Source organism: Oncorhynchus keta, unplaced genomic scaffold (genome assembly GCF_023373465.1).
Source record: "Oncorhynchus keta strain PuntledgeMale-10-30-2019 unplaced genomic scaffold, Oket_V2 Un_contig_9580_pilon_pilon, whole genome shotgun sequence".
Taxonomy (NCBI): domain Eukaryota; kingdom Metazoa; phylum Chordata; class Actinopteri; order Salmoniformes; family Salmonidae; genus Oncorhynchus; species Oncorhynchus keta.
Window position 1 is genome coordinate 17,699 of NW_026290602.1, and position 24,897 is coordinate 42,595.

Sequence of the window (24,897 nt, forward strand, 5' to 3'; positions counted from 1 at the left end):
CAACGCAGCACCCTTCCGCCCCACGGGGGTGGAGTATCAGTTTCAACGCAGAACCCTTCTGCCCCATGGGGGTGGAGTATCAGTTTCAACGCAGCACCCTTCCACCCCACGGGGGTGGAGTATCAGTTTCAACGCAGCACCCTTCCGCCCCACGGGGGTGGAGTATCAGTTTCAACGCAGCACCCTTCTGCCCCACGGGGGTGGAGTATCAGTTTCAACGCAGCACCCTTCCGCCCCACGGGGGTGGAGTGTCAGTTTCAACGCAGCACCCTTCTGCCCCACGGGGGTGGAATATCAGTTTCAACGCAGCACCCTTCTGCCCCACGGGGGTGGAGTATCAGTTTCAACGCAGCACCCTTCTGCCCCACGGGGGTGGAGTATCAGTTTCAACGCAGCACCCTTCTGCCCCACGGGGGTGGAGTATCAGTTTCAACGCAGCACCCTTCTGCCCCACGGGGGTGGAGTATCAGTTTCAACGCAGCACCCTTCTGCCCCACGGTGGTGGAGTATCAGTTTCAACGCAGCACCCTTCCGCCCCATGGCGGTGGAGTATCAGTTTCAACGCAGCACCCTTCCGCCCCACGGGGGTGGAGTATCAGTTTCAACGCAGCACCCTTCCGCCCCACGGGGGTGGAGTTGACCAGTTGCGTATGGTTTGAGCCTAGATGTTGATGGGCCTTTGTGCCTCATTTCTGTGCACTCTCCACAGCCTGTGACCAGTTGTCAGATCTGTCTAGGTGGTCTCTGCCAGGCTGTTTTCCAGTGAAACGTTTGAATCATGACATGAGTAAAGACCTCACACTCCTGTGCCTCCCACTGATGCACATCTCTCACCTCTCCTCAGGCTGTCCATCCCAGTGCCTCAGGCATCCATGGACATATGACCTGACCAGTTGTGAACCTCCTCTGTCCTCATAAGAGAATACTACTCATGCTGTTTAACAAGTTGTTAATGAGCATCTTTAACCCAGCATGTGATAACCTGCTATTTATTAGTCTTAAATAAGACATGGGGACAATGAATGACAATTGGTGCATAAGATGAGAAGCTCGATGAGAACACAGGGCAATGGGCTGAAACGTTGCTAAAACTCAGATACAGAGAATAACTATTGTAAAGAATCAAATAACTCAATTACGACAACATAAAGAAAACAAAAACAGCCAATATACAGGAAAGGACAAAATGGTAGGAAATTAAAAAAGTAAAATCTCACATTCATTATTAATGCATTGAGAGCGGCAAATGGGCTTGTAGAATGCCAAGGCTAGGTCTCGCTAAATGTCATCAGAAGTTCAAATTAAATTGTCTGTACCGACGAATACCCGAGGCCCTTGCCCCTTTGTCCTCTCCACGGAGCTTACATCCTTGGAAATGTTCTCTTAACACATTTGCACATACTGTAGGCTGCATCATGGTTTAAATAAAGTGGCTTCCTCTCCTCGTCTTCTCCTTCATCTGACAATTTGAAGGTTGAAAGTATTGTTGGTAGTGTCTACTTGGAATTCGCATGAGTACAAATGAAGGCAAGGAGACGAGAAAACGGGAGGAAACTACTTGAGACGCACGCCTGGAATTTTCTAAATTCTTAGGCAGGATGCTCTGAATAACAACCAATAAGATCCTCTCTTCAAACAAAAGTGCTCAACTCCACCTTCTTCTAACAAACGATTCTTCCAATTAAACATATGATGTATTGTGATAGAAAACACCAAAGAAATTCACTAGTATGGGTGAGTTGGTATTTGCAGTCGTATTTCCACAAGTTTGGTTTTGTGATGTTTCAAGTCCAGTCTGAGTATTTAATTCACCTCAGAGCTGGGGTGTTTTCAGGGTAAACTGTAAAAATTGGTAACCGGAGGGTCAAGTTTCTGCCTGAAAACATCTGGAAATGTTTGTTTTGGCTCCCATGAGCCGTTTCACAAAACTAAGACTACTGTATATAAGGCGCTTTATCTCGCGAACACCCTTCTCTCGCGACACAAAACACTCTTTTAGTTCATGTCCAAGGCACTTAGGGCTTGCTTTCATTATTTCTGCTACCTGTTAACTCACTCTTCTTCTGGTTCTAGTGAATGCTCGAGTTCAACTCGGTGCTGGCTTTTTGACTTCAAGGTTAAGGTTGATTTGAAGTCTGTATATTTGGCATGTTATGATGATTAGTCTACTGTTATAAGGACTTTTTGAGCGAGCACTTTGCAATTTATTGACTTGACATGGTTTCCCAGGACAACTGCTTTCATTCTTGCTCTGCTCTCTCTCAGCCTAACTCTTTCTCTCTCACCATTTATGGTAAAAAGTATGACGTGTACGGGGGAATGCAGACCTAGCATATATATTGGGCTACAGTTTGTTGGTTTGTTATGTAGTGGACTTTCTTGAGGTCAATTCAGTGCTGGCCTGGATGTCAAGGTTGCCCTATCGTTCGAGCCCCATTTTTCCATTGAATCTCACCAATGGATATTTGTTTATGGAAACATGGCATCTGCACTGGGCTTGACTCCTCTTTTGAATATCTCTCTTCCTCTCTAGTAGTTCTCTGTCTGTAGCTTTCCTTCCATTCAGTGCCTCTGGTGTTTGGACAAGTGTTTTCACTGAACACTTTATTTTCCCTCACTCCACATGTCACTGCTTCTCCAAGCGGTGGGTTATGATCAATTCCCTGATTAGCTTGGAATAAGAGAATGTTCTTGTTTTTGTCCAGTTTAAACGCAATTCCATTTCCTGTCCATTTTTTTCTCTCGAGCGAACAGCCCTTTTTCCAGTGATACTTTGGCAGTGGATGTCTTTTTAAATTCCACGTCTGAAATCACAACTTGGTGTCTCAGTGACTTTTTGACCTGTTTATCTCAATGCCTGACCTTTACTCAGGTCAGGGGTCGTTATTCCTCATGTTGGAGACCATGGTTTGTTTCCAGGCATTTTTTATTTTCTTCTAACCTGGTTCTAATATACCTCATTCAACTAGGCTTGAATATTCACTACATTGGTGTTAGAATGGCGTCTGATATGGTATGTTAATACTGGGCTCGAACTAAAATCCTGTACACCTTGTTGCTTTCTCCAGAACTGGGAGAATTGAGCCTTTGGGACTACAATAACAGCTGTGTCTGCAAACAAAGATGTCCAGCCTGTGATGCCTTAGCAGGGGAAATGAAAAGGGAAGTGGACTTCTCATCCTTTTAACATCCCTGGTTAGTAAATGCCTGCATCAAACTTAAAGCGTCAATCAGCAGTTGAAACGATAACAAAGCGTTTGCTAAAAAGCTGAGGGAAATGGAACCACTCTCAAATTCATAGACGGCACTATGGATGCAAGGACTGACCATCCATGATATTAAAATAATAGTTTTAACCATGTTTTAAGGTTATACAGTTTTTTCGTTTTTACATTTTGTTTACAAACATTGGAATAACGCTTATTTTGGGTTCTGATGGGGTAGGACAGTTGAACTAAGCTCCTGAGGCATTTCTACATTATATTCTTTAAGAATCAGTGGGTCCATATTATTAAGTCCATATTTATAAGTCACATTTTTTGTAGCTACTGCAGCTTGCCTCTTAAGGCCAAAACCATCAGCTGTTCCTCCTGGATGGAACCGTTAGATTTGGCTCGGGATCTTGTTATGAAAGCTTTCTTGGCTGACCGGCTGAAAAGCGAGGAGCATGTTGTTCACTCACTCCTCTGTTTCTGTGTTTATTTCTTGGTTACACTATTTTCCTCACTCACCTTCTTGCTCTCTCTAGCTGCCTCTCTCAAACACACATGGTAATTTGAACGATCGTGGGGCCGTGACTCGTGTCCTGTAATATAGGTATCTTATTGATACCGGCTCAGTTTCCTACTGTAGGCAGTTGGCTGCCTAGTGATTGCAACATTGGAATTATCCGACGTGAATAGATGGCAAAGATGTTTAGTTTCCAAGTGCTACTGAATAAGCTCATCTGAAATGCACCAATTACACATGATCCACATGACTCTACTATATCAATCCATTCCAAATCTTTATACTATACATGACACGGCCGGCAAATGTTGGTCTGGTCTAGGGCAGCATCAGAACTGCTGGGACCAGGCCTGAATAACACAATTTGCCTCTAATTTACTTTGTGTCTGCAGCGGACCTTTTCCTGCTCAAAGTGAGCCGCTGCTGTTGGAAGTCCAAACTGTCCAACTCCTTGGAGCAGCTTAATGTGCATCAGCCTCGCTGTGTCTTCGAGAAGGAGCGATCTGAAGCCATCGGCCTCGTTACTGTGTCTTCGAGAAGGAGCGACCTGGAAGCCATCGGCCTCGTTACTGTGTCTTCGAGAAGGAGCGTCTGAAGCCATCGGCCTCGTTACTGTGTCTTCGAGAAGGAGCGATCTGGAAGCCATCGGCCTCGTTACTGTGTCTTCGAGAAGGAGCGAGAAGGAGCGACTGTGTCTGGAAGCCATCGGCCTCGTTACTGTGTTTTCGAGAAGGAGCGATCTGAAGCCATCGGCCTCGTTACTGTGTCTTCCATCTGAAGCCATCGGCCTCGTTACTGTGTCTTCGAGAAGGAGCGATCTGGAAGCCATCGGCCTCGTTACTGTGTCTTCGAGAAGGAGCGACCTGGAAGCCATCGGCCTCGTTACTGTGTCTTCGAGAAGGAGCGATCTGGAAGCCATCGGCCTCGTTACAGTGTCTTCGAGAAGGAGCGACCTGGAAGCCATATCGGCCTCGTTACTGTGTCTTCGAGAAGGAGCGACCTGGAAGCCATCGGCCTCGTTTCTGTGTCTTCGAGAAGGAGCGATCTGAAAGCCATCGGCCTCGTTACTGTGTCTTTGAGAAGGAGCGACCTGGAAGCCATCGGCCTCGTTACTGTGTCTTCGAGAAGGAGCGATTTGGAAGCCATCGGCCTCGTTACTGTGTCTTTGAGAAGGAGCGATCTGGAAGCCATCGGCCTCGTTACTGTGTCTTTGAGAAGGAGCGATCTGGAAGCCATCGGCCTCGCTACTGTGTCTTCGAGAAGGAGCGCTCTGGAAGCCATCTTTACTCTGTTTTGGAGAAAGAATCCCCACTCGGGCTCAGTGAAACGGGCATAATCAACAGAATCTGGGCTAGAGGTTGACCGATTATGATTTTTCAACGCAGATACCGATTATATTGAGGACCAAAAAGCTGATACCGATTAATCTGCCTTTACATTTTTTTTTATTTAATACATTTTTAATTTGTTATAATGACAATTACAACAATACTGAATTAATACTTATTTTAACTTCATATAATACATCAATAAAATCAATTTAGCATCAAATAAATGATACATGTTCAATTTGGTTTAAATAATGCAAAAACAAAGTGTTGGAGAAGAAACATGAGAACATGAAAGCTGGTGGTTACTTTTAACACGAGTCTTCAATATTCCCAGGTAAGAAGTTTTAGGTTGTAGTTATTAGAGGAATTATAGGACTATTTCCCTCTATACCATTTGTATTTCATATACCTTTGACTATTGGATGTTCTTATAGGCACTTTAGTATTGCCAGTGTAACAGTATAGCTTCTGTCCCTCTCCTCGCTCCTCCCTGGGCTCGAACCAGGAACACAACGACAACGCCCACCTCGGCAGCGTTATCCATGCAGAGCAAGGGGAACAACCACACTCAGTGTCAGAGCAAGTGACGTTTGAAACGCTATTATCGTGCACCCCGCTAACTAGCTAGCCATTTCACTTCGGTTACACCAGCCTCATCTCGGGAGTTGATAGGCTTGAAGTCATAAACAACGCAATGCTTGGCGCACAACAAAGAGCTGCTGGCAAAACGCACCAAAGTGCTGTTTGAATGAATGCTTACGAGCCTGCCGCTGCCTACCACCGCTCAGTCAGATTATATGCAATGTAGGACACGCTAGATAATATCTAGTAATATCATCAACCATGTGTAGTTAACTAGTGATTATGATTGATAGTTTTTTATAAGATACGTTTAATGCTATCTAGCAACATACCTTGGCTTACTGCGTTCGCGTAATAGGCAGTCTCCTCGTGGAGTGCAACGAGAGGCAGGTGGTTATAGCGTTGGACTAGTTAACTGTAGGGTTGCAAGATTGGATCCCGCGGGCTGACACGGTGAAAATTTGTCGTTCTGCCCCTGAACGAGGCAGTTATTAACCCACCGTTCCTAGGCCGTCATTGAAAATAAGAATGTGTTCTTAACTGACTTGCCTAGTTAAATAAAGATGAAATAAAGATGTAAAAAAAAAAGTGTCCAAAAATACAGATTTCCGATTGTTATGAAAAACTTGAAATCTTCCCTAAATAATCGTCCATTCCGATTAATCGGTCAACCTCTGATCTGGGCAAATGTTGCCCAGTCTGGGTGTACATAGCTGGTCCCTTATGGGAACCTCACATCTTTTGCGTGAGTGAAAATAGAAACACACGTGAATTTCCCAGCAGCCTGAGGATTCATTAACCCATGCAGTTTATTTGCCTTTGACATTAGAGCACGTCGACTGGCATTTCTATCAATTAATAAAAAGCATTAGGCATTGGGCCGGCAACATTTTGGCTGACTTTGTCGGCTTTTCATTCATTTTGTTGGGTCCAAAAGCCAGCATTTACTGGCTAACGGAAACCCTGGCACACACACCCAATCGCACACCTCCTTCAACCCTCCGCCTCCTTAGCTGGGCCTAAGTCTACAGTGTAATTTCATTGGTAAATTTACATGCACCTGCTCACCTTCCACATATTTAGCCATGCCTAACTGTACGGCGTGTTGCGTGTTACATCTTAGCTTGTGGTGAGTTGTGTAAGCATTTGATTCACCCTCATGCATTCCACACTTTCTTGGAGTTCTCAGAGTTCATTCTAAAAGGCCCAACAAAGCAGAACGTGACGTTGAGGGCAGTCTCAGGGAACACGATGTACAGCACTCCCTTCCTCTCTGCCTTGCCTGCCTTTGTACACACACACACACACACACACACACACACACACACACACACACACACACACACACACACACACACACACACACACACACACACACACACACACACACACACACACACACACACACACACACACACACACACACACACACACACACACACACACACACACACACACACACACACACACACACACACACACACACACGGGGTTCGCAGCTGTTTTGTCTCCTCGGCAACTTTCGCCATCAAAGGGGACTAGCCTTTCGAAACCTTTGTGAGGCCCAGCCTTTAGGTCACGTATCAAATGTGTTTCCATTTTGTCGGCACACTTCACCGCATACCTGACACACAGCGCCCGAAGATCGGGTTCCCTGAGGTTTGCTCTCGCCATGGGAAAGCCTGCCAAGAGTGGAGGAGGAGGGTGGGAGAATGAAATGTAGGGCTGTCCTCTCGCTACCTCTGTCCTCCACCCATCCATCCCTTATTTTTATCTCAATGCTCTAGCTTGAGTTTTTATAGGGCAGAACTGATGCCTGAAGTGTGTGTGTGTCAGTGTGCCAGGCAGACAGCTGCCCGGCCTCAGCACTGGCAGCCAGGCTTTAAAGTGACAAATGATCCTCCCCTATTCGGCCTGCTGCCTCCCACTACGAGCCTAGAGACTAAGCTATATAGCAACGTAGCGTAGCTACATACAGTGTGTGTATATATATATATATATATATAGCTCTGTACACAAGTCTGAATTGAACTACACAGCTCTCCTTTCACTGTGTAAACTCATCTCAACTCTAACTGATGTGCTGATAAGAGTAGATGTTTAATGTCAGTCGGATTTGATTAAGGGTTAAGTATATCAGTGTTTGGTAAATAAGAATTACAGTCTCTAGAAGCTTATTCATGACATCCTCTGTAGCTCAATTGGCAGAGCCTGGTGCTTGTTACTGCAAGATAGTGGGTTCAATTCCTGAGACCATCCATACATAAAATGTATGCCAGCATGACTTAAGTCGCGTCGGGCTAAAAGCCTCTGCTAAATGGCATGTATTATTATATTGCATTGTTTACATATTACATTGTAAACTTTCTGTTATGGTGTGTTGTTGTACAGTGATGTCATGTTGGGTTAGATAGGAGATATTGTCTCCTTCTTGTACAGTGATGTTAGTTAGGAGGACGTATTGTCTCCTTGTTGTGCAGTGATGTTAGATAGGAGGAGGTATCATCTCGTTGTACAGTGATGTTAGATAGGAGGACGTATTGTCTCCTTGTTGTGCAGTGATGTTAGATAGGAGGAGGTATCATCTCGTTGTACAGTGATGTTAGATAGGAGGAGGTATCATCTCGTTGTACAGTGATGTTAGATAGGAGGAGGTATCATCTCGTTGTACAGTGATGTTAGATAGGTCTCCTTGTTGTGCAGTGATGTTAGATCGTATTGTCTCCTTGTTGTACAGTGATGTTAGATAGGAGGCGTATCGTCTCCTTGTTGTACAGTGATGTTAGATAGGAGGTATCGTCTCCTTGTTGTACAGTGATGTTAGATAGGAGGTATCGTCTCCTTGTTGTGCAGTGATGTTAGATAGGAGGTATCGTCTCCTTGTTGTACAGTGATGTTAGATAGGAGGCATCGTCTCCTTGTTGTGCAGTGATGTTAGATAGGAGGTATCGTCTCCTTGTTGTGCAGTGATGTTAGATAGGAGGAGGTATCGTCTCCTTGTTGTACAGTGATGTTAGATAGGAGGGTATCGTCTCCTTGTTGTGCAGTGATGTTAGATAGGAGGAGGTATCGTCTCCTTGTTGTGCAGTGATGTTAGATAGGAGGTATCGTCTCCTTGTTGTGCAGTGATGTTAGATAGGAGGAGGTATCATCTCCTTGTTGTACAGTGATGTTAGATAGGAGGACGTATTGTCTCCTTGTTGTGCAGTGATGTTAGATAGGAGGAGGTATCGTCTCCTTGTTGTACAGTGATGTTAGATAGGAGGAGGTATCGTCTCCTTGTTGTACAGTGATGTTAGATAGGAGGAGGTATCGTCTCCTTGTTGTGCAGTGATGTTAGATAGGAGGAGGTATCGTCTCCTTGTTGTACAGTGATGTTAGATAGGAGGAGGTATCGTCTCCTTGTTGTACAGTGATGTTAGATAGGAGGAGGTATCGTCTCCTTGTTGTACAGTGATGTTAGATAGGAGGAGGTATCGTCTCCTTGTTGTGCAGTGATGTTAGATAGGAGGAGGTATCATCTCGTTGTACAGTGATGTTAGATAGGAGGAGGTATCATCTCGTTGTACAGTGATGTTAGATAGGAGGAGGTATTGTCTCCTTGTTGTACAGTGATGTTAGATAGGAGGAGGTATCATCTCGTTGTACAGTGATGTTAGATAGGAGGAGGTATCATCTCCTTGTTGTACAGTGATGTTAGATAGGAGGAGGTATCGTCTCCTTGTTGTACAGTGATGTTAGATAGGAGGAGGTATCGTCTCCTTGTTGTACAGTGATGTTAGATAGGAGGAGGTATCGTCTCCTTGTTGTACAGTGATGTTAGATAGGAGGAGGTATCGTCTCCTTGTTGTGCAGTGATGTTAGATAGGAGGAGGTATCATCTCGTTGTACAGTGATGTTAGATAGGAGGAGGTATCATCTCCTTGTTGTGCAGTGATGTTAGATAGGAGGAGGTATCGTCTCCTTGTTGTACAGTGATGTTAGATAGGAGGACGTATCGTCTCCTTGTTGTACAGTGATGTTAGATAGGAGGAGGTATCATCTCCTTGTTGTGCAGTGATGTTAGATAGGAGGAGGTATCATCTCCTTGTTGTGCAGTGATGTTAGATAGGAGGAGGTATCGTCTCCTTGTTGTACAGTGATGTTAGATAGGAGGAGGTATCGTCTCCTTGTTGTACAGTGATGTTAGATAGGAGGAGGTATCGTCTCCTTGTTGTGCAGTGATGTTAGATAGGAGGAGGTATCGTCTCCTTGTTGTACAGTGATGTTAGATAGGAGGAGGTATCGTCTCCTTGTTGTGCAGTGATGTTAGATAGGAGGAGGTATCGTCTCCTTGTTGTACAGTGATGTTAGATAGGAGGAGGTATCGTCTCCTTGTTGTACAGTGATGTTAGATAGGAGGAGGTATCGTCTCCTTGTTGTGCAGTGATGTTAGATAGGAGGAGGTATCGTCTCCTTGTTGTACAGTGATGTTAGATGGGAGGAGGTATCGTCTCCTTGTTGTGCAGTGATGTTAGATAGGAGGAGGTATCGTCTCCTTGTTGTGCAGTGATGTTAGTTAGGAGGAGGTATCGTCTCCTTGTTGTACAGTGATGTTAGATAGGAGGAGGTATCGTCTCCTTGTTGTACAGTGATGTTAGATAGGAGGAGGTATCGTCTCCTTGTTGTACAGTGATGTTAGATGGGAGGAGTTATCGTCTCCTTGTTGTACAGTGATGTTAGTTAGGAGGAGATATCGTCTGCTTGTTGTGCAGTGATGTTAGATAGGAGGAGGTATCGTCTCCTTGTTGTGCAGTGATGTTAGATGGGAGGAGTTATCGTCTCCTTGTTGTACAGTGATGTTAGTTAGGAGGAGGTATCGTCTCCTTGTTGTACAGTGATGTTAGTTTGGAGGAGGTATCGTCTCCTTGTTGTGCAGTGATGTTAGATAGGAGGAGCTATCGTCTCGTTGTACAGTGATTGTTAGATAGGAGGAGGTATCGTCTCCTTGTTGTACAGTGATGTTAGTTAGGAGGAGGTATCGTCTCCTTGTTGTGCAGTGATGTTAAATGGGAGGAGTTATCGTCTCCTTGTTGTGCAGTGATGTTAGATAGGAGGAGGTATCGTCTCTTGTTGTACAGTGATGTTAGATGGAGGAGGTATCGTCTCTCCTTGTTGTGCAGTGATGTTAGATGGGAGGAGTTATCGTCTCCTTGTTGTGCAGTGATGTTAGTTTGGAGGAGGTATCGTCTCCTTGTTGTACAGTGATGTTAGTTTGGAGGAGGTATCGTCTCCTTGTTGTACAGTGATGTTAGTTGGGAGGAGTTATCGTCTCCTTGTTGTACAGTGATGTTAGTTTGGAGGAGGTATCGTCTCTTGTTGTACAGTGATGTTAGTTTGGAGGAGGTATCGTCTCCTTGTTGTACAGTGATGTTAGTTTGGAGGAGGTATCGTCTCCTTCTTGTACAGTGATGTTAGATAGGAGGAGCTATCGTCTCGTTGTACAGTGATGTTAGATAGGAGGTATTGTCTCCTTGTTGTGCAGTGATGTTAGATGGGAGGAGTTATCGTCTCCTTGTTGTGCAGTGATGTTAGATAGGAGGAGCTATCGTCTTGTTGTACAGTGATTGTTAGATAGGAGGTATTGTCGCCTTGTTGTACAGTGATGTAGTCTGGGTCAGATATCTCAGAGGAGGATGATGATGGTGGTAGTCTGGGTCAGATATCTCCTAGGAGTGAGGATCAGATGTATGGTGGTAGTATGGGTCCGATATCTCCGAGGAGGATGATGACGGTGGTAGTCTGGGTCAGATATCTCAGAGGAGGATGATGATGGTGGTAGTCTGGGTCAGATATCTCCTAGGAGGATGATGATGGTGGTAGTATGGGTCCGATATCTCCGAGGAGGATGATGACGGTGGTAATCTGGGTCAGATATCTCCTAGGAGGATGATGATGGTGGTAGTCTGGGTCAGATATCTCAGAGGAGGATGATGATGGTGGTAGTCTGGGTCAGATATCTCCTAGGAGGATGATGATGGTGGTAGTATGGGTCCGATATCTCCGAGGAGGATGATGACGGTGGTAATCTGGGTCAGATATCTCCTAGGAGGATGACGACGGTGGTAGTCTGGGTCAGATATCTCCTAGGAGGATGACGACGGTGGTAGTCTGGGTCAGATATCTCCTAGGAGGATGACGACGGTGGTAGTCTGGGTCAGATATCTCCTAGGAGGATGATGACGGTGGTAGTCTGGGTCAGATATCTCCTAGGAGGATGATGACGGTGGTAGTCTGGGTCAGATATCTCCTAGGAGGATGATGACGGTGGTAGTCTGGGTCAGATATCTCCTAGGAGGATGATGACGGTGGTAGTCTGGGTCAGATATCTCCTAGGAGGATGATGACGGTGGTAGTCTGGGTCAGATATCTCCTAGGAGGATGATGACGGTGGTAGTCTGGGTCAGATATCTCCTAGGAGGATGATGACGGTGGTAGTCTGGGTCAGATATCTCCTAGGAGGATGATGACGGTGGTAGTCTGGGTCAGATATCTCCTAGGAGGATGATGACGGTGGTAGTCTGGGTCAGATATCTCCTAGGAGGATGTTGACGGTGGTAGTCTGGGTCAGATATCTCCTAGGAGGATGATGACGGTGGTAGTCTGGGTCAGATATCTCCTAGGAGGATGATGACGGTGGTAGTCTGGGTCAGATATCTCCTAGGAGGATGACGACGGTGGTAGTCTGGGTCAGATATCTCCTAGGAGGATGACGACGGTGGTAGTCTGGGTCAGATATCTCCTAGGAGGATGACGACGGTGGTAGTCTGGGTCAGATATCTCCTAGGAGGATGACGACGGTGGTAGCCTGGGTCTGATCTATTAACCTTATTTTGTTTCTTTTCTCTTTTTTTTCACCCACTTCCATCTCCTTGTCCACTACTATCGTCTCTCTGTATTTCTCTCTCTCTCTGTCTGTCTCTCTCTCTCTCTCTCTCTCTGTCTCTGTCTCTCTCTGTCTCTCTCTGTCTCTCTCTCTGTCTCTGTGTCTCTGTCTCTGTCTCTCTCTCTGTCTCTCTCTCTCTGTGTCTCTCTCTCTGTGTGTCCTAACCTCCTTCCTATCCAGGTATGGAGTGACCCCAGAGAACATCATCCTGTACGGTCAGAGCATCGGCACGGTACCCACGGTGGATCTGGCAGCGCTACGAGTGTGCCGCCGTCATCCTGCACTCACCTCTTATGTCCGGCCTGCGAGTGGCCTTCCCTGACACGCGCAAGACCTACTGCTTCGACGCCTTCCCCAGGTGGGTTATTATGAGAAATAGGGCTCCCAGGTCTCGGTCTCTGGCTGGCCTCTATCAGATGCCTGTATTATCCATAGGGTTTGTATTATGTCCCTTAGTCATATTCCATAAGCAGCTACTTCCTGTGCTGCTTTATTGTAAAGGGTCGGAAAACTAGAAAATAAGTCTTGGTTATCCGATGGAGAACAAGCTATTAGGATGAGAAATACTGTACATTTGGTGCAGGTGCGAGGAACAGATAGCATCAAACTGTTATCAACCCTCAGCCCTGACACCTGTGGAACAATGGCATCAAACTGTTATCAACCCTCAGCCCTGAACTGTGGAACAATGGCATCAAACTGTTATCAACCCTCAGCCCTGACACCTGTGGAACAATGGCATCAAACTGTTATCAGCCCTGACACCTGTGGAACAATGGCATCAAACTGTTATCAACCCTCAGCCCTGACACCTGTGGAACAATGGCATCAAACTGTTATCAGCCATGAGATCTGTGGGACAGCGGGCAGAAGAGGAGGAGGGGGGGTCTGCAAGTGGCTCTCCTAAGCTGGTACTGCTGTAGAGGACTGCTATAGAGGCCTACAGGTAACTGCCAAAATAATGGAAACACTTGAGTAAATGAGGGTTCTCTGTTATGGTGTGGAGTGCATTATCCTGGCATGGTTTAGGACTTCTCATCATCCCCTTATAGGGTCTCTGTTATGGTGAGCTGTACATTATCCTGGCATGGTTTAGGACCTCTCATCATCCCCTTACAGGGTCTCTGTTATGGTGTGGAGTGCATTATCCTGGCATGGTTTAGGACCTCATCATCCCCTTATAGGGTCTCTGTTATGGTGTACAAGTGCATTATCCTGGCATGGTTTAGGACCTCTCATCATCCCCTTATAGGGTCTCTGTTATGATGTGCAGTGCATTATCCTGGCATGGTTTAGGACCTCTCATCCCCTTAGAGGGTCTCTGTTATGGTGTGGAGTGCATTATCCTGGCATGGTTTAGAACTCTCATCCCCTTATAGGGTCTCTGTTATGATGTGCAGTGCATTATCCTGGCATGGTTTAGAACCTCTCATCCCCTTAGAGGGTCTCTGTTATGGTGTGGAGTGCATTATCCTGGCATGGTTTAAGACCTCTCATCATCCCCTTATAGGGTCTCTGTTATGGTGTGGAGTGCATTATCCTGGCATGGTTTAGAACCTCTCATCCCCTTAGAGGGTCTCTGTTATGGTGTGGAGTGCATTATCCTGGCATGGTTTAAGACCTCTCATCATCCCCTTATAGGGTCTCTGTTATGGTGTGGAGTGCATTATCCTGGCATGGTTTAGGACCTCTCATCATCCCCTTATAGGGTCTCTGTTATGGTGTGGAGTGCATTATCCTGGCATGGTTTAGGACCTCTCATCCCTTTATAGGGTCTCTGTTATGGTGTGGAGGGCATTATCCTGGCATGGTTTAGAACCTCTCATCCCCTTATAGGGTCTATGTTATGATGTGCAGTGCATTATCCTGGCATGGTTTAGGACCTCTCATCCCCTTATAGGGTCTCTGTTATGATGTGCAGTGCATTATCCTGGCATGGTTTAGGACCTCTCATCCCCTTATAGGGTCTCTGTTATGATGTGCAGTGCATTATCCTGGCATGGTTTAGGACCTCTCATCCCCTTTGTCAGAGTGCCTTGCAAAAGAATTCATCCCCCTTGGCATTTTTCCTATTTTGTTGCATTACAACCTGTATGAAAGCTTTGTGGAATCTGTGTGGGTAGCTGGACAAGTAGGATGACTGACAGTGAAGGTGAACAGGTAGGTGGTCACGTGTCAGGTGACAGAGGAATGGATGAGACTGAGGCAGGAATTCCTTTAACCATAAAGTGGTATATTTACTGAGTAGTCTGTGCTGCATCACAAAGGAAACAGAATAACATGTATCCAATCAAACTCATAATCACAAAGATCAAGTCATAACAATCATTCATTATTAACATAATTAGGGAATTCAACAATCCAGTTCATTAAGAAGTCAATGGGAATCATCCTTGAGTCATTTATGCTCGTATCTATTTATCATAATCATTAGAAGAATACAAAGAGTGATTGGTTATTCAATCTATAATCCCCATTAGTTTGATATCAGAATCGATCAGTTCAGCAAACAATGACGTTTCATATAACACCCTTTCAAGTGTCTTCATGTGTACATGTAATTTCATTACATATTAAGCATATATCAATGGCATAATTGGCCTGTGATGATCCGTAGGGCCGTGATCATTGACCATTCACATTACACAATAGGTTTGAAGCGTGCGCTCCAAGCCGCACTCCGTGTTAATAACTATAAACAATAACTGATGGCCCACTCTCCTGATCGCAACAGATAGTTCAGATGAAAGGTAACAGTCAGTGGACTTAACATGGATTCATGGAAGCACAGAACTTCTGGATTAGACTGAGTTAAGGAAGAGAAAGCAGCGAGATGGGCGATGGCGATTTCCTCCTTTTATGGAGTTGAGATCTGGGATATTTCCACCTGACCTAATTAAAGCACTCCTGGTCCAGCTGAGCAAGTGGCCTTGAATTAAAAGATTCTTCCACCAACTCCATGGGCCTTTTCTACACTGTAATTGAAATTGAGTTCTATTTGGATTTCATGTAATGGACATACACAAAATCGTCCAAATTGGTGTAGTGAAATGAAAAAAGATGTTTCAAAATAATGATAATTAGAAAAGTGGTGCGTGCATATGTATTCACCTCCTTTTCTCTGAAGCCCCCTGGTGCAACCAATTACCTTCATAAGTGGCATAATTAATTAAATAGATTGCACACAGGTGGACTTTAAGTGTCACATGATCTCAGTGTGTATATATATATATATATATATACACCTGTTCTGAAAGGCCCCTGAGTCTGCAACACCACTAAGCAATGGGCACCACCAAGCAAGTGGCACCATGAAGACCAAGAAGCTCTCCAAACAGGTCAGGGACAAAGTTCAGGGTTGGGTTATAAAAAAATATCAGAAACTTTGAACATCCCACGAAGCACCATTTTTAAATCCATTATTAAAAAATGTAAATAATATGGCACCACAACAAACTCACAGACCAGGCAAGGAGGGCATTAATCAGAGAGGCAACAAAGAGACCAAAGATAACCCTGAAGGAGCTGCAAAGCTCCACAGCAGAGACTGGAGTATCTGTCCATAGGACCACTTTAAGCCGTATACTCCACAGAGCTGGACTTTACGGAAGAGTGGCCAGAAAAAATAAGCAAACACTTTTGGTGTTCGCCAAAAGGCGTGTGGGAGACTCCCCAAACATATGGAAGGCGGCACTCTGGTCAGATGAGACTAAAATTGAGCTTTTTGGCCATCAAGGAAAAAGCTATGTCTGACGCAAACCCAACACCTCTCCTCACCCCGAGAATACCATCCCCACAGTGAAGCATGGTGGTGGCAGCATCATGCTGTGGGGATGTCTTTCATCGGCAGGGACTGGGACATTGGTCAGAATTGAATGAATGATGGATGGCGCTAAATACAGGGAAATCCTTGAAGGAAACCCATTTCAGTCTTCCAGAGATTTGAGACTGGGACGGAGGTTCACCTTCCAGCAGGACAATTAACCTAAGCATACTACTAAAGCAACACTCGAGTGGTTTAAATGGAAACATTTAAATGTCTTGGAAAGGCCTAGTCAAAGCCCAGACCTCAATCAAATTGAGAATCTGTGGTATGACTTAAAGATTGCGGAACCCATCCAACTTGAAGGAGCTGGAGCAGTTTTGCCTTGAGGAATCCCAGTGGCTAGATGTGCCAAGCTTATAGAGACATACCCCAAGAGACTTGCAGCTGTAATTACTGCAAAAGGTGGCTCTACAAAGTATTGACTTTGGAGTGGTGAATAGTTATGAACGCTCAAGTTTTCATTTTTTTGTGTGTCTTATTTCTTGTTTCAAAATATAAAATATTTAGCATCTTCAAAATGGTAGGCATGTTGTGTAAATCAAATTATACAAACTCCTGAAAATCTATTTTTATTCCAGGTTGTAAAGCAACAAAATAGGAAAAATGCCAAAGGGGGGTGAAAACGTTCACAAGCCACTGTATGGTGTGGGCTGCAATATCCGGGCATGGTTTAGGTCCTCTACCCCCTTAAAGGGACAGGTAAATGCCAATATATGCATGACTGTGAGTGTGCTTTTGTCGTTAGTCTCTGAACCCTTTGAGATTATAGTCTTATTCCACCTGGAATGTGAGGATCCTGCTTTAAAGCTACAATGCAGACATCACATCATTTCTGTGTAACAATTAAGTAAGTACCTTGCTGTGATTGTTTTCAATTCAAATTGTCAATAATAGCATAGCAAAGAACAATTTCTGAAGCAAGAATTCTGCTAGCACAGTCAGTGTGTTTAAGGGAGGGGAAAAGTACCTGAAATTGGGGAAAGAGGTTTGGAAGTCTCCTATTGGTATTTAAACAAATTTACCGCCTGGTGATGTCACCAGTCAGGTCAGAACTCCAGCTCTTACACTAAAAGGGCATTGTCCGCAATGTTACTATCATTCCGACCTTGTGTGTGTGTGTGTGTATACATGCATACATTAATACCAAAAAGTATGTGGACAGCTGCTCGTCAAACATCTTATTCTAAAATCATGGGTATTAATATGGAGTTGGTCTCCCCTTTTCTGCTCTAACACCACTCTTCTAGGAAGGCTGTTCACTAGATATTGGAACATTGCTGCAGGGACATGCTTCCATTCAGACACGAGCATTAGTGAGGTCAGGCGCTGATGTTGGGCGATTAGGCCTGGCTCGCAGTCATGCTGAAACGGGGAAGGGCCTTCCCAAACTTTTACCACAAAGCTGGATGCACAGAATCTTCTAGAATGTCATTGTATGCTGTAGTGTTAAGATTTCCCGTCACTGGAACTAAGGGGCCTAGCCGGGGGCCTAGCCTAGCCCGAACCATGAAAAACAGCCCCAGACCAATATTTATCCTCCACCAAACATTACAGTTTGCACTATGTATTCGGGCTTGTAACATTCTCCTGGCATCCGCCAAACCCGGATTTGTCCATCAGACTGCCAGATGGTGAAGTGTGATTCACTGGCAGCTTCAATAAATAGTACCCGCAAACACCAGTCTCAACGTCAACGTTGAAGAAACAACTCTGGGATGCTGGCCTTCTAGTCAGAGTTGCAAAGAAAAAGCCATATCTCAGACTGGCCAATACAAAGAAAAGATTAAGATGGGCAAACAAACACTGGACAGAGTTTTGGCTTTTTCTTTGTTTTGCAGGTACTATTTAATGAAGCTGCCAGTTGAGGACTTGAGGCGTCTGTTTCTCAAACTAGACACTAATGTACTTGTCCTCTTGCTCAGTTGTGCACCTGGGCCTCCTACTCCTCTTTCTATTCTGGTTAGGGCCAGTTTGCACTGTTTTGTGAAGGGGGTAGTACACAGCGTTGTACGAGATGTTCAGTTTCTTGGATTTTTTTTTGCATGGAATAGCCTTCATTTCTCAGAACACAAATAGACTGACGAGTTTCAGAAGAAAGTGCTTTGTCTACACTGTATTTCTGATCAATTTGACATTGTATATCTCTATATATATCATATGTGTATATATCATACGTAGTGCACATAAGGTGCGCACACCCCCTCTGTATGATATGTAGTTAATGGTTTGGCAGCGTGCTGTGTGGAGTCGGTCTCTCCACCCCTGCTGTTACTGCACCGCTACAAGACAGATGGATACACTACTAATGCCCCCAAGGAGGTCCATTTGTCTTAATGTGTTTGTCTTCCCCACTCTCTCCCTTTTCTCTCTTTCTCTCCCTTTTCTCTCCCTTTCCTCCCTTTCCTCCCTTTTCTCCCCTTTTCTCCCCTTTTCTCCCCTTTCTTTCCCTTTCTTTCCCTTTCTTTCCCTTTCTCTCCCTTCCTCTCTTTCTCTCCCTTCTCTCCCTTTCTCTCCCTTTCTCTCCCTTTCTCTCCCTTTCTCTCCCTTTCTCTCCCTTTCCTCCTTTCTTCCCTTTCTTTCCCTTTCCTCCCTTTCTTTCCCTTTCTCTCCCTTCCTCTCTTTCTCTCCCTTTCCTCCCTTTCTCTCCCTCTCTTTCTCTCCCTTTTCTCTCCCTTTCTTTCCCTTTCCTCCCTTTCTTTCCCTTTCCTCCCTTTCTTTCCCTTTCTCTCCCTTTCTCTCCCTTTCTCTCCCTTTCTCTCCCTTTCTCTCCCTTTTCCTCCCTCTCTCCCTTTCTCTCCCTTTCCTCCCTTTCTCTCACTCTCTCCTTTTTCTCTATTTCTCACCCTTTCCTCTATTTCTCTCCCTTTCTCTCCCCTTCCTCTATTTTTCACCCTTTCCTCTATTTCTCTCCCTTTCTCTCCCCTTCCTCTATTTCTCTCCCTTTCTGTCTTTCTCTCTGCTGTGCGGGCTCTGTCTTTGTTAAAGCATTGATAAACTGTAACCCCTTCTCTCTCCCCAGCATCGACAAGGTGTCCAAGGTGGCGTCGCCGGTGCTGGTGATCCACGGCACAGAGGATGAGGTGATCGACTTCTCGCACGGCCTGGCAATGTACGAGCGCTGCCCGCGTGCCGTGGAGCCCCTATGGGTGGAGGGCGCCGGGCACAATGACATCGAGCTCTACGCCCAGTACTTGGAGCGACTCAAGCAGTTCATCTCCATCGAGCTGCCCACATCCTGATCTCCCTTGGCCTCCTCCACTAAAACCTAGAGGGGGGCTGCGTAGCAAGTCTAAAATGGCTTCCTTTTTTCTTTCCTTGATCTGTGCAGAGAGAAGTGGATTGGTGGAAATTTGATACCTGAAATCCACCATGTTGGTTTTTATTGTTTATCGGTGCAGATGTTGGAGAGGAGGGGAGGAAGTGTTGAGATGCTTCCCCCAGGGCTTAACCAGGTCAGGCTGAGCTGAGCCAGGCCAAGGCATCCCCGGCGCTCATATGTGGACAGGTCCCAGGTCTCTTTGCCAAAGAGCTAGGGCCCGCTCAGTATTTGCACTTGCTCTTCTATCTGGATCTCGATTTGATTCTCCTTCTTGCTCTCCCTCTCTGCCGGTGGGGATGTGATAAATTCCCTCTGCGATCTTGTTCTCCCTATTTCATCTGTTTCGCTCTCTTTTATGCTCATGATTGATTGACTTTGTATTCTTTTCTACCTGATGAAGAACAATCTGTTTTGCACCTCAGATACACGATTGATGTTCTTGCTTTTTTGTGTTTGTTAAATATTGTTTTGTCTTTTTTTTCCATTCAGGGTGAATTGAAACGAATGCACTTTTATTGTGCAGATATGTTCAGGTAATCATATTGTATGTTCTTTGTTATCTTATTGACATTCCATGTTTCACTACACAGAATCTCATTCCCATGTTGTTTTCAAGGCCAGTGTGTGACCGTGTGAGAGATGCGTTTGGATGAAAAACATTACCCAGCTCACCCCTGGGTGTCTCACATCCTGTAACAATGCTCTTGTTAACTGGAGGTCATGTGGTAAGTAGGGTCAGGTGTTTTTCCTCAACTGGGGTTTTCCAGTGAGGGACACCACCTGACCCTAATGATGACACTTGACCATGTATCAAATAAAAACATACCTACAATGTACTGTAATGAACCAAATCAGCCCCTAGCCAGTACTGTCTCTACACACACCTGATCATTCCCTAGCCAGTACTGTCTCCACACACACCTGATCAGCCCCTAGCCAGTACTGTCTCCACACACACCTGATCAGCCCCTAGCCAGTACTGTCTCTACACACACCTGATCAGCCCCTAGCCAGTACTGTCTCCACACACACCTGATCAGCCCCTAGCCAGTACTGTCTCTACACACACCTGATCAGCCCCTAGCCAGTACTGTCTCTACACACACCTGATCAGCCCCTAGCCAGTACTGTCTCCACACACACCTGATCAGCCCCTAGCCAGTACTGTCTCTACACACACCTGATCAGCCCCTAGCCAGTACTGTCTCTACACACACCTGATCAGCCCCTAGCCAGTACTGTCTCTACACACACCTGATCAGCCCCTAGCCAGTACTGTCTCTACACACACCTGATCAGCCCCTAGCCAGTACTGTCTCTACACACACCTGATCAGCCCCTAGCCAGTACTGTCTCTACACACACCTGATCAGCCCCTAGCCAGTACTGTCTCTACACACACCTGATCAGCCCCTAGCCAGTACTGTCTCTACACACACCTGATCAGTCTCTACACACACCCCCTAGCCAGTACTGTCTCTACACACAGATAGCCCCTAGCCAGTACTGTCTCTACACACACCTGATCAGCCCTAGCCAGTACTCTACACACACCTGATCAGCCCCTAGCCAGTACTGTCTCTACACACACCTGATCAGCCCCTAGCCAGTACTGTCTCTACACACACCTGATCAGCCCCTAGCCAGTACTGTCTCTACACACACCTGATCAGCCCCTAGCCAGTACTGTCTCTACACACACCTGATCAGCCCCTAGCCAGTACTGTCTCTACACACACCTGATCAGCCCCTAGCCAGTACTGTCTCTACACACACCTGATCAGCCCCTAGCCAGTACTGTCTCTACACACACCTGATCAGCCCCTAGCCAGTACTGTCTCTACACACACCTGATCAGCCCTAGCCAGTACTGTCTCTACACACATGATCAGCCCCTAGCCAGTACTTTCTCTACACACACCTGATCAGCCCCTAGCCAGTACTTTCTCTACACACACCTGATCAGCCCCTAGCCAGTACTGTCTCTACACACACCTGATCAGCCCCTAGCCAGTACTGTCTCTACCACTACACTGTCTCTACACACACCTGATCAGCCCCTAGCCAGTACTGTCTCTACACACACCTGATCAGCCCCTAGCCAGTACTGTCTCTACACACACCTGATCAGCCCCTAGCCAGTACTGTGTCTACACACACCTGATCAGCCCCTAGCCAGTACTGTCTCTACACACACCTGATCAGCCCCTAGCCAGTACTGTCTCTACACACACCTGATCAGCCCCTAGCCAGTACTGTCTCTACACACACCTGATCAGCCCCTAGCCAGTACTGTCTCTACACACACCTGATCAGCCCCTAGCCAGTACTGTCTCTACACACACCTGATCAGCCCCTAGCCAGTACTTTCTCTACACACACCTGATCAGCCCCTAGCCAGTACTGTCTCTACACACACCTGATCAGCCCCTAGCCAGTACTGTCTCTACACACACCTGATCAGCCCCTAGCCAGTACTTTCTCTACACACACCTGATCAGCCCCTAGCCAGTACTGTCTCTACACACACCTGATCAGCCCCTAGCCAGTACTGTCTCTACACACACCTGATCAGCCCCTAGCCAGTACTGTCTCTACACACACCTGATCAGCCCCTAGCCAGTACTGTCTCTACACACACCTGATCAGCCCCTAGCCAGTACTGTCTCTACACACACCTGATCAGCCCCTAGCCAGTACTGTCTCTACACACACCTGATCAGCCCCTAGCCAGTACTGTCTCTACACACACCTGATCAGCCCCTAGCCAGTACTGTCTCTACACACACCTGATCAGCTCCTAGCCAGTACTGTCTCTACACACACCTGATCAGCCCCTAGCCAGTACTTCTCTACACACACCTGATCAGCCCCTAGCCAGTACTTCTCTAGACACACCTGATCAGCCCCTAGCCAGTACTTCTCTACACACACCTGATCAGCCCTAGCCAGTACTTTCTCTACACACACCTGATCAGCCCCTAGCCAGTACTTTCTCTACACACACCTGATCAGCTCCTAGCCAGTACTGTCTCTAGACACCCGTGTAGATCTGAAAGGAGCCGATTTTAAGCAGTATTCATGTTTTTCTGCCTTGCTGTTCGGGGGATTTTTACCATATTGCTAAGACCTATCCATTCATTTCAGATCTAGAGGTATGTCTTGGGCGTAGGAGTTGATTTGGGATTCAGCACTAGTGTAGATGTTTTTGTTCAGAAGTTTTCCGCGAAGCCATTTTGTTTGTCTGTTCAGAATTCAGATTGTGTTTAACGTAAATGCTTTGGGTTGCTGTTTGGCAGTATGTACCTGTTCCTTTCATTTCAACACTTCAAATAAAGCCTTAAGTCTGGACATTTCACCCTAACACTCCTGTTGACTTGAGTTGGGGAGTCTCATGGTCTGCAGGGGGACTGACTGCTGCTATGGGTTCGGTTAGAGGAATCTTCTCAATCACTGTGAAAAGATGTTTTGGGGTAATACTGGTCAAAAAGGTACTTCACCTAATGCAATCTCAATGAGTCTTCACATGTAGATGAGAGATTTTTGAGCCATCTCACCACCATTTGCAGATTCTGTCTGTATCCCTTTTGTCTGGGGGTAAAGGGGGGATTCCCCCCAACAGACCCCTTCCCTGCTCCCCATCTTGTTTCACTCCAAAGAACTCTGCAAGTGTCACCAAGACTAGGTTTTGGAAGAAACACTGCATGCAAACAACTTTTCATAAAGGACATTTGAGTGCAGAGAGAAGAAGCCAGAGGAATGACTGGGTTGGAAGTCTTCTGCTAATGTTCTCAGCTGTAAAAGAATAATAATAATCAACATGGAAACACTACACTGCCCAAGGAGTGTCCTTTTTGGAAGAAGGAGCTGTCCTTTTATAAGTGAAGGATATGTGCTGTCCTTTTGGAAGGAGGAGGTATAAGTGAAGGATATGTGCTGTCCTTTTGGAAGGAGGAGGTATAAGTGAAGGATATGTGCGTAGCAGTGATGTGATTAATGTTTTGACTGACGGTGTATTGCTGTGAGGTGATGGCTGTATTGCGGTCGTGGTTGGGTTTTCGTGTGACGAATAAAAGATTCTAGTGTTTTTCGTCATAACTTACTAAGGGGCCTATGTTTTGACACAACGAGTCCTTTAACTTAACATCTAGTTTTTTCTGCTTGTCTTTTTAAAGAACGAAAAACTGCTTTAGTCCCATTTATTGTTTTGATACTGACATTTTTACAATGTTCTTTTCCAGTAAATGTTGATAGATTTACACTCTAATGCTGGTTTGTCAGAACCATATGTAATGTATCTATATATCCTCTATACATAATATAAAACATTGATTTAAGGGCTATTCTAGCCTACTTGAGTTTAACACTGGAGTCACAGTATGCAAATCTAATGCATAAAACAACTAGTGGGTACAGAGGTTTCTTAGTGTTAAACTGACAGAGAAAAAGCCTTAAATGTGCCGTGCTACAGATTGTCATTCATGTTGGCTGTGTTGCTTTCAGGCAACACGGTGGATGTTTTAATGCTTAATGGAATAAAGAATGCATGGAATTACATATACTGTCTGTTCTATTGTTTTTAAACCTATTATCTCAGTCTTCTACTGTGCTGATGTTCCTGTCAATGTTCTTGCATCCATGAAGGAGCCTTTATTTGTACCTTTATTTTACACCTGAGTAAATGAGGGGTACAAAGTATTGAAAGAAGTTGCTTCTACACAGGTGTGGTTCCTGAGTTAATTAAGCGACTAACATCCCATCATGCTTAGGGTCATGTATAATAATGCCCAGTTGATTATTATTTAGCTACCATGGCTAGAAGAGATCTGTGCCTTTGAAAGAGGGGTCTTTAAGGAGCAGAGGGGCTTTGAAGGCTGTGTGTGTCTGTCACCAGATCTCAACTCAATTAGACACTTATGGGCGCAACTCTATATTAGGAAGGTGTTTTTAGAGGCGACAAGCTCAGTTTACTAAACTCTTGTTGAATAATCGCCTCCATAGTAGCCTGGGATAGTAAGATTTATAGCCAGTTACTAGCTTTATTATAGTTCCAGTATATCGGGTGGCAGGTAGCCTAGCGGTTAAGTGTTGGGCCAGTAACTGAAAGGTCGCTGTTTCGAATCCCAGAGCTGACTAGGTGAAAAATCGGTCTGTGTCCATGAGCAAGGCACTTAACGCTAATTGC

At 45.5% G+C, this 24,897-nt stretch overlaps 1 protein-coding gene and 2 long non-coding RNA genes across 52 annotated transcripts in view; 2 read left to right on the plus strand and 1 right to left on the minus strand.

Moving 5' to 3' along the window:
* Positions 1 to 20,018, plus strand: part of abhd17c (abhydrolase domain containing 17C, depalmitoylase) — a 34,621-nt gene extending 14,603 nt beyond the window's left edge. Inside the window, 3 exon segments of the mRNA XM_052512929.1 lie at positions 12,748 to 12,819; positions 12,821 to 12,925; positions 19,413 to 20,018. Coding sequence (XP_052368889.1) covers positions 12,748 to 12,819; positions 12,821 to 12,925; positions 19,413 to 19,632 — 397 coding nt within the window. The 3' untranslated portion in view covers positions 19,633 to 20,018.
* Positions 7,541 to 11,041, plus strand: LOC127927139 (uncharacterized). Its single transcript, XR_008126360.1, has 6 exons — positions 7,541 to 8,220; positions 8,747 to 8,828; positions 9,842 to 10,087; positions 10,129 to 10,169; positions 10,416 to 10,538; positions 10,865 to 11,041. It is a non-coding gene; the product is annotated as an uncharacterized LOC127927139 (long non-coding RNA).
* Positions 20,018 to 22,581, minus strand: LOC127927138 (uncharacterized). 50 transcript variants are annotated; one of them, XR_008126354.1, is made up of 7 exons: positions 22,169 to 22,581; positions 21,947 to 22,094; positions 21,799 to 21,872; positions 21,634 to 21,670; positions 20,856 to 20,929; positions 20,671 to 20,818; positions 20,018 to 20,633 (listed from the first exon to the last, which is right to left on the minus strand). It is a non-coding gene; the product is annotated as an uncharacterized LOC127927138 (long non-coding RNA). The 50 variants fall into 50 exon arrangements; XR_008126341.1 differs by having other exon boundaries at positions 20,856 to 20,966; XR_008126333.1 differs by having other exon boundaries at positions 20,856 to 21,003.
* Between the last annotated feature and the right edge of the window lie 2,316 nt (positions 22,582 to 24,897).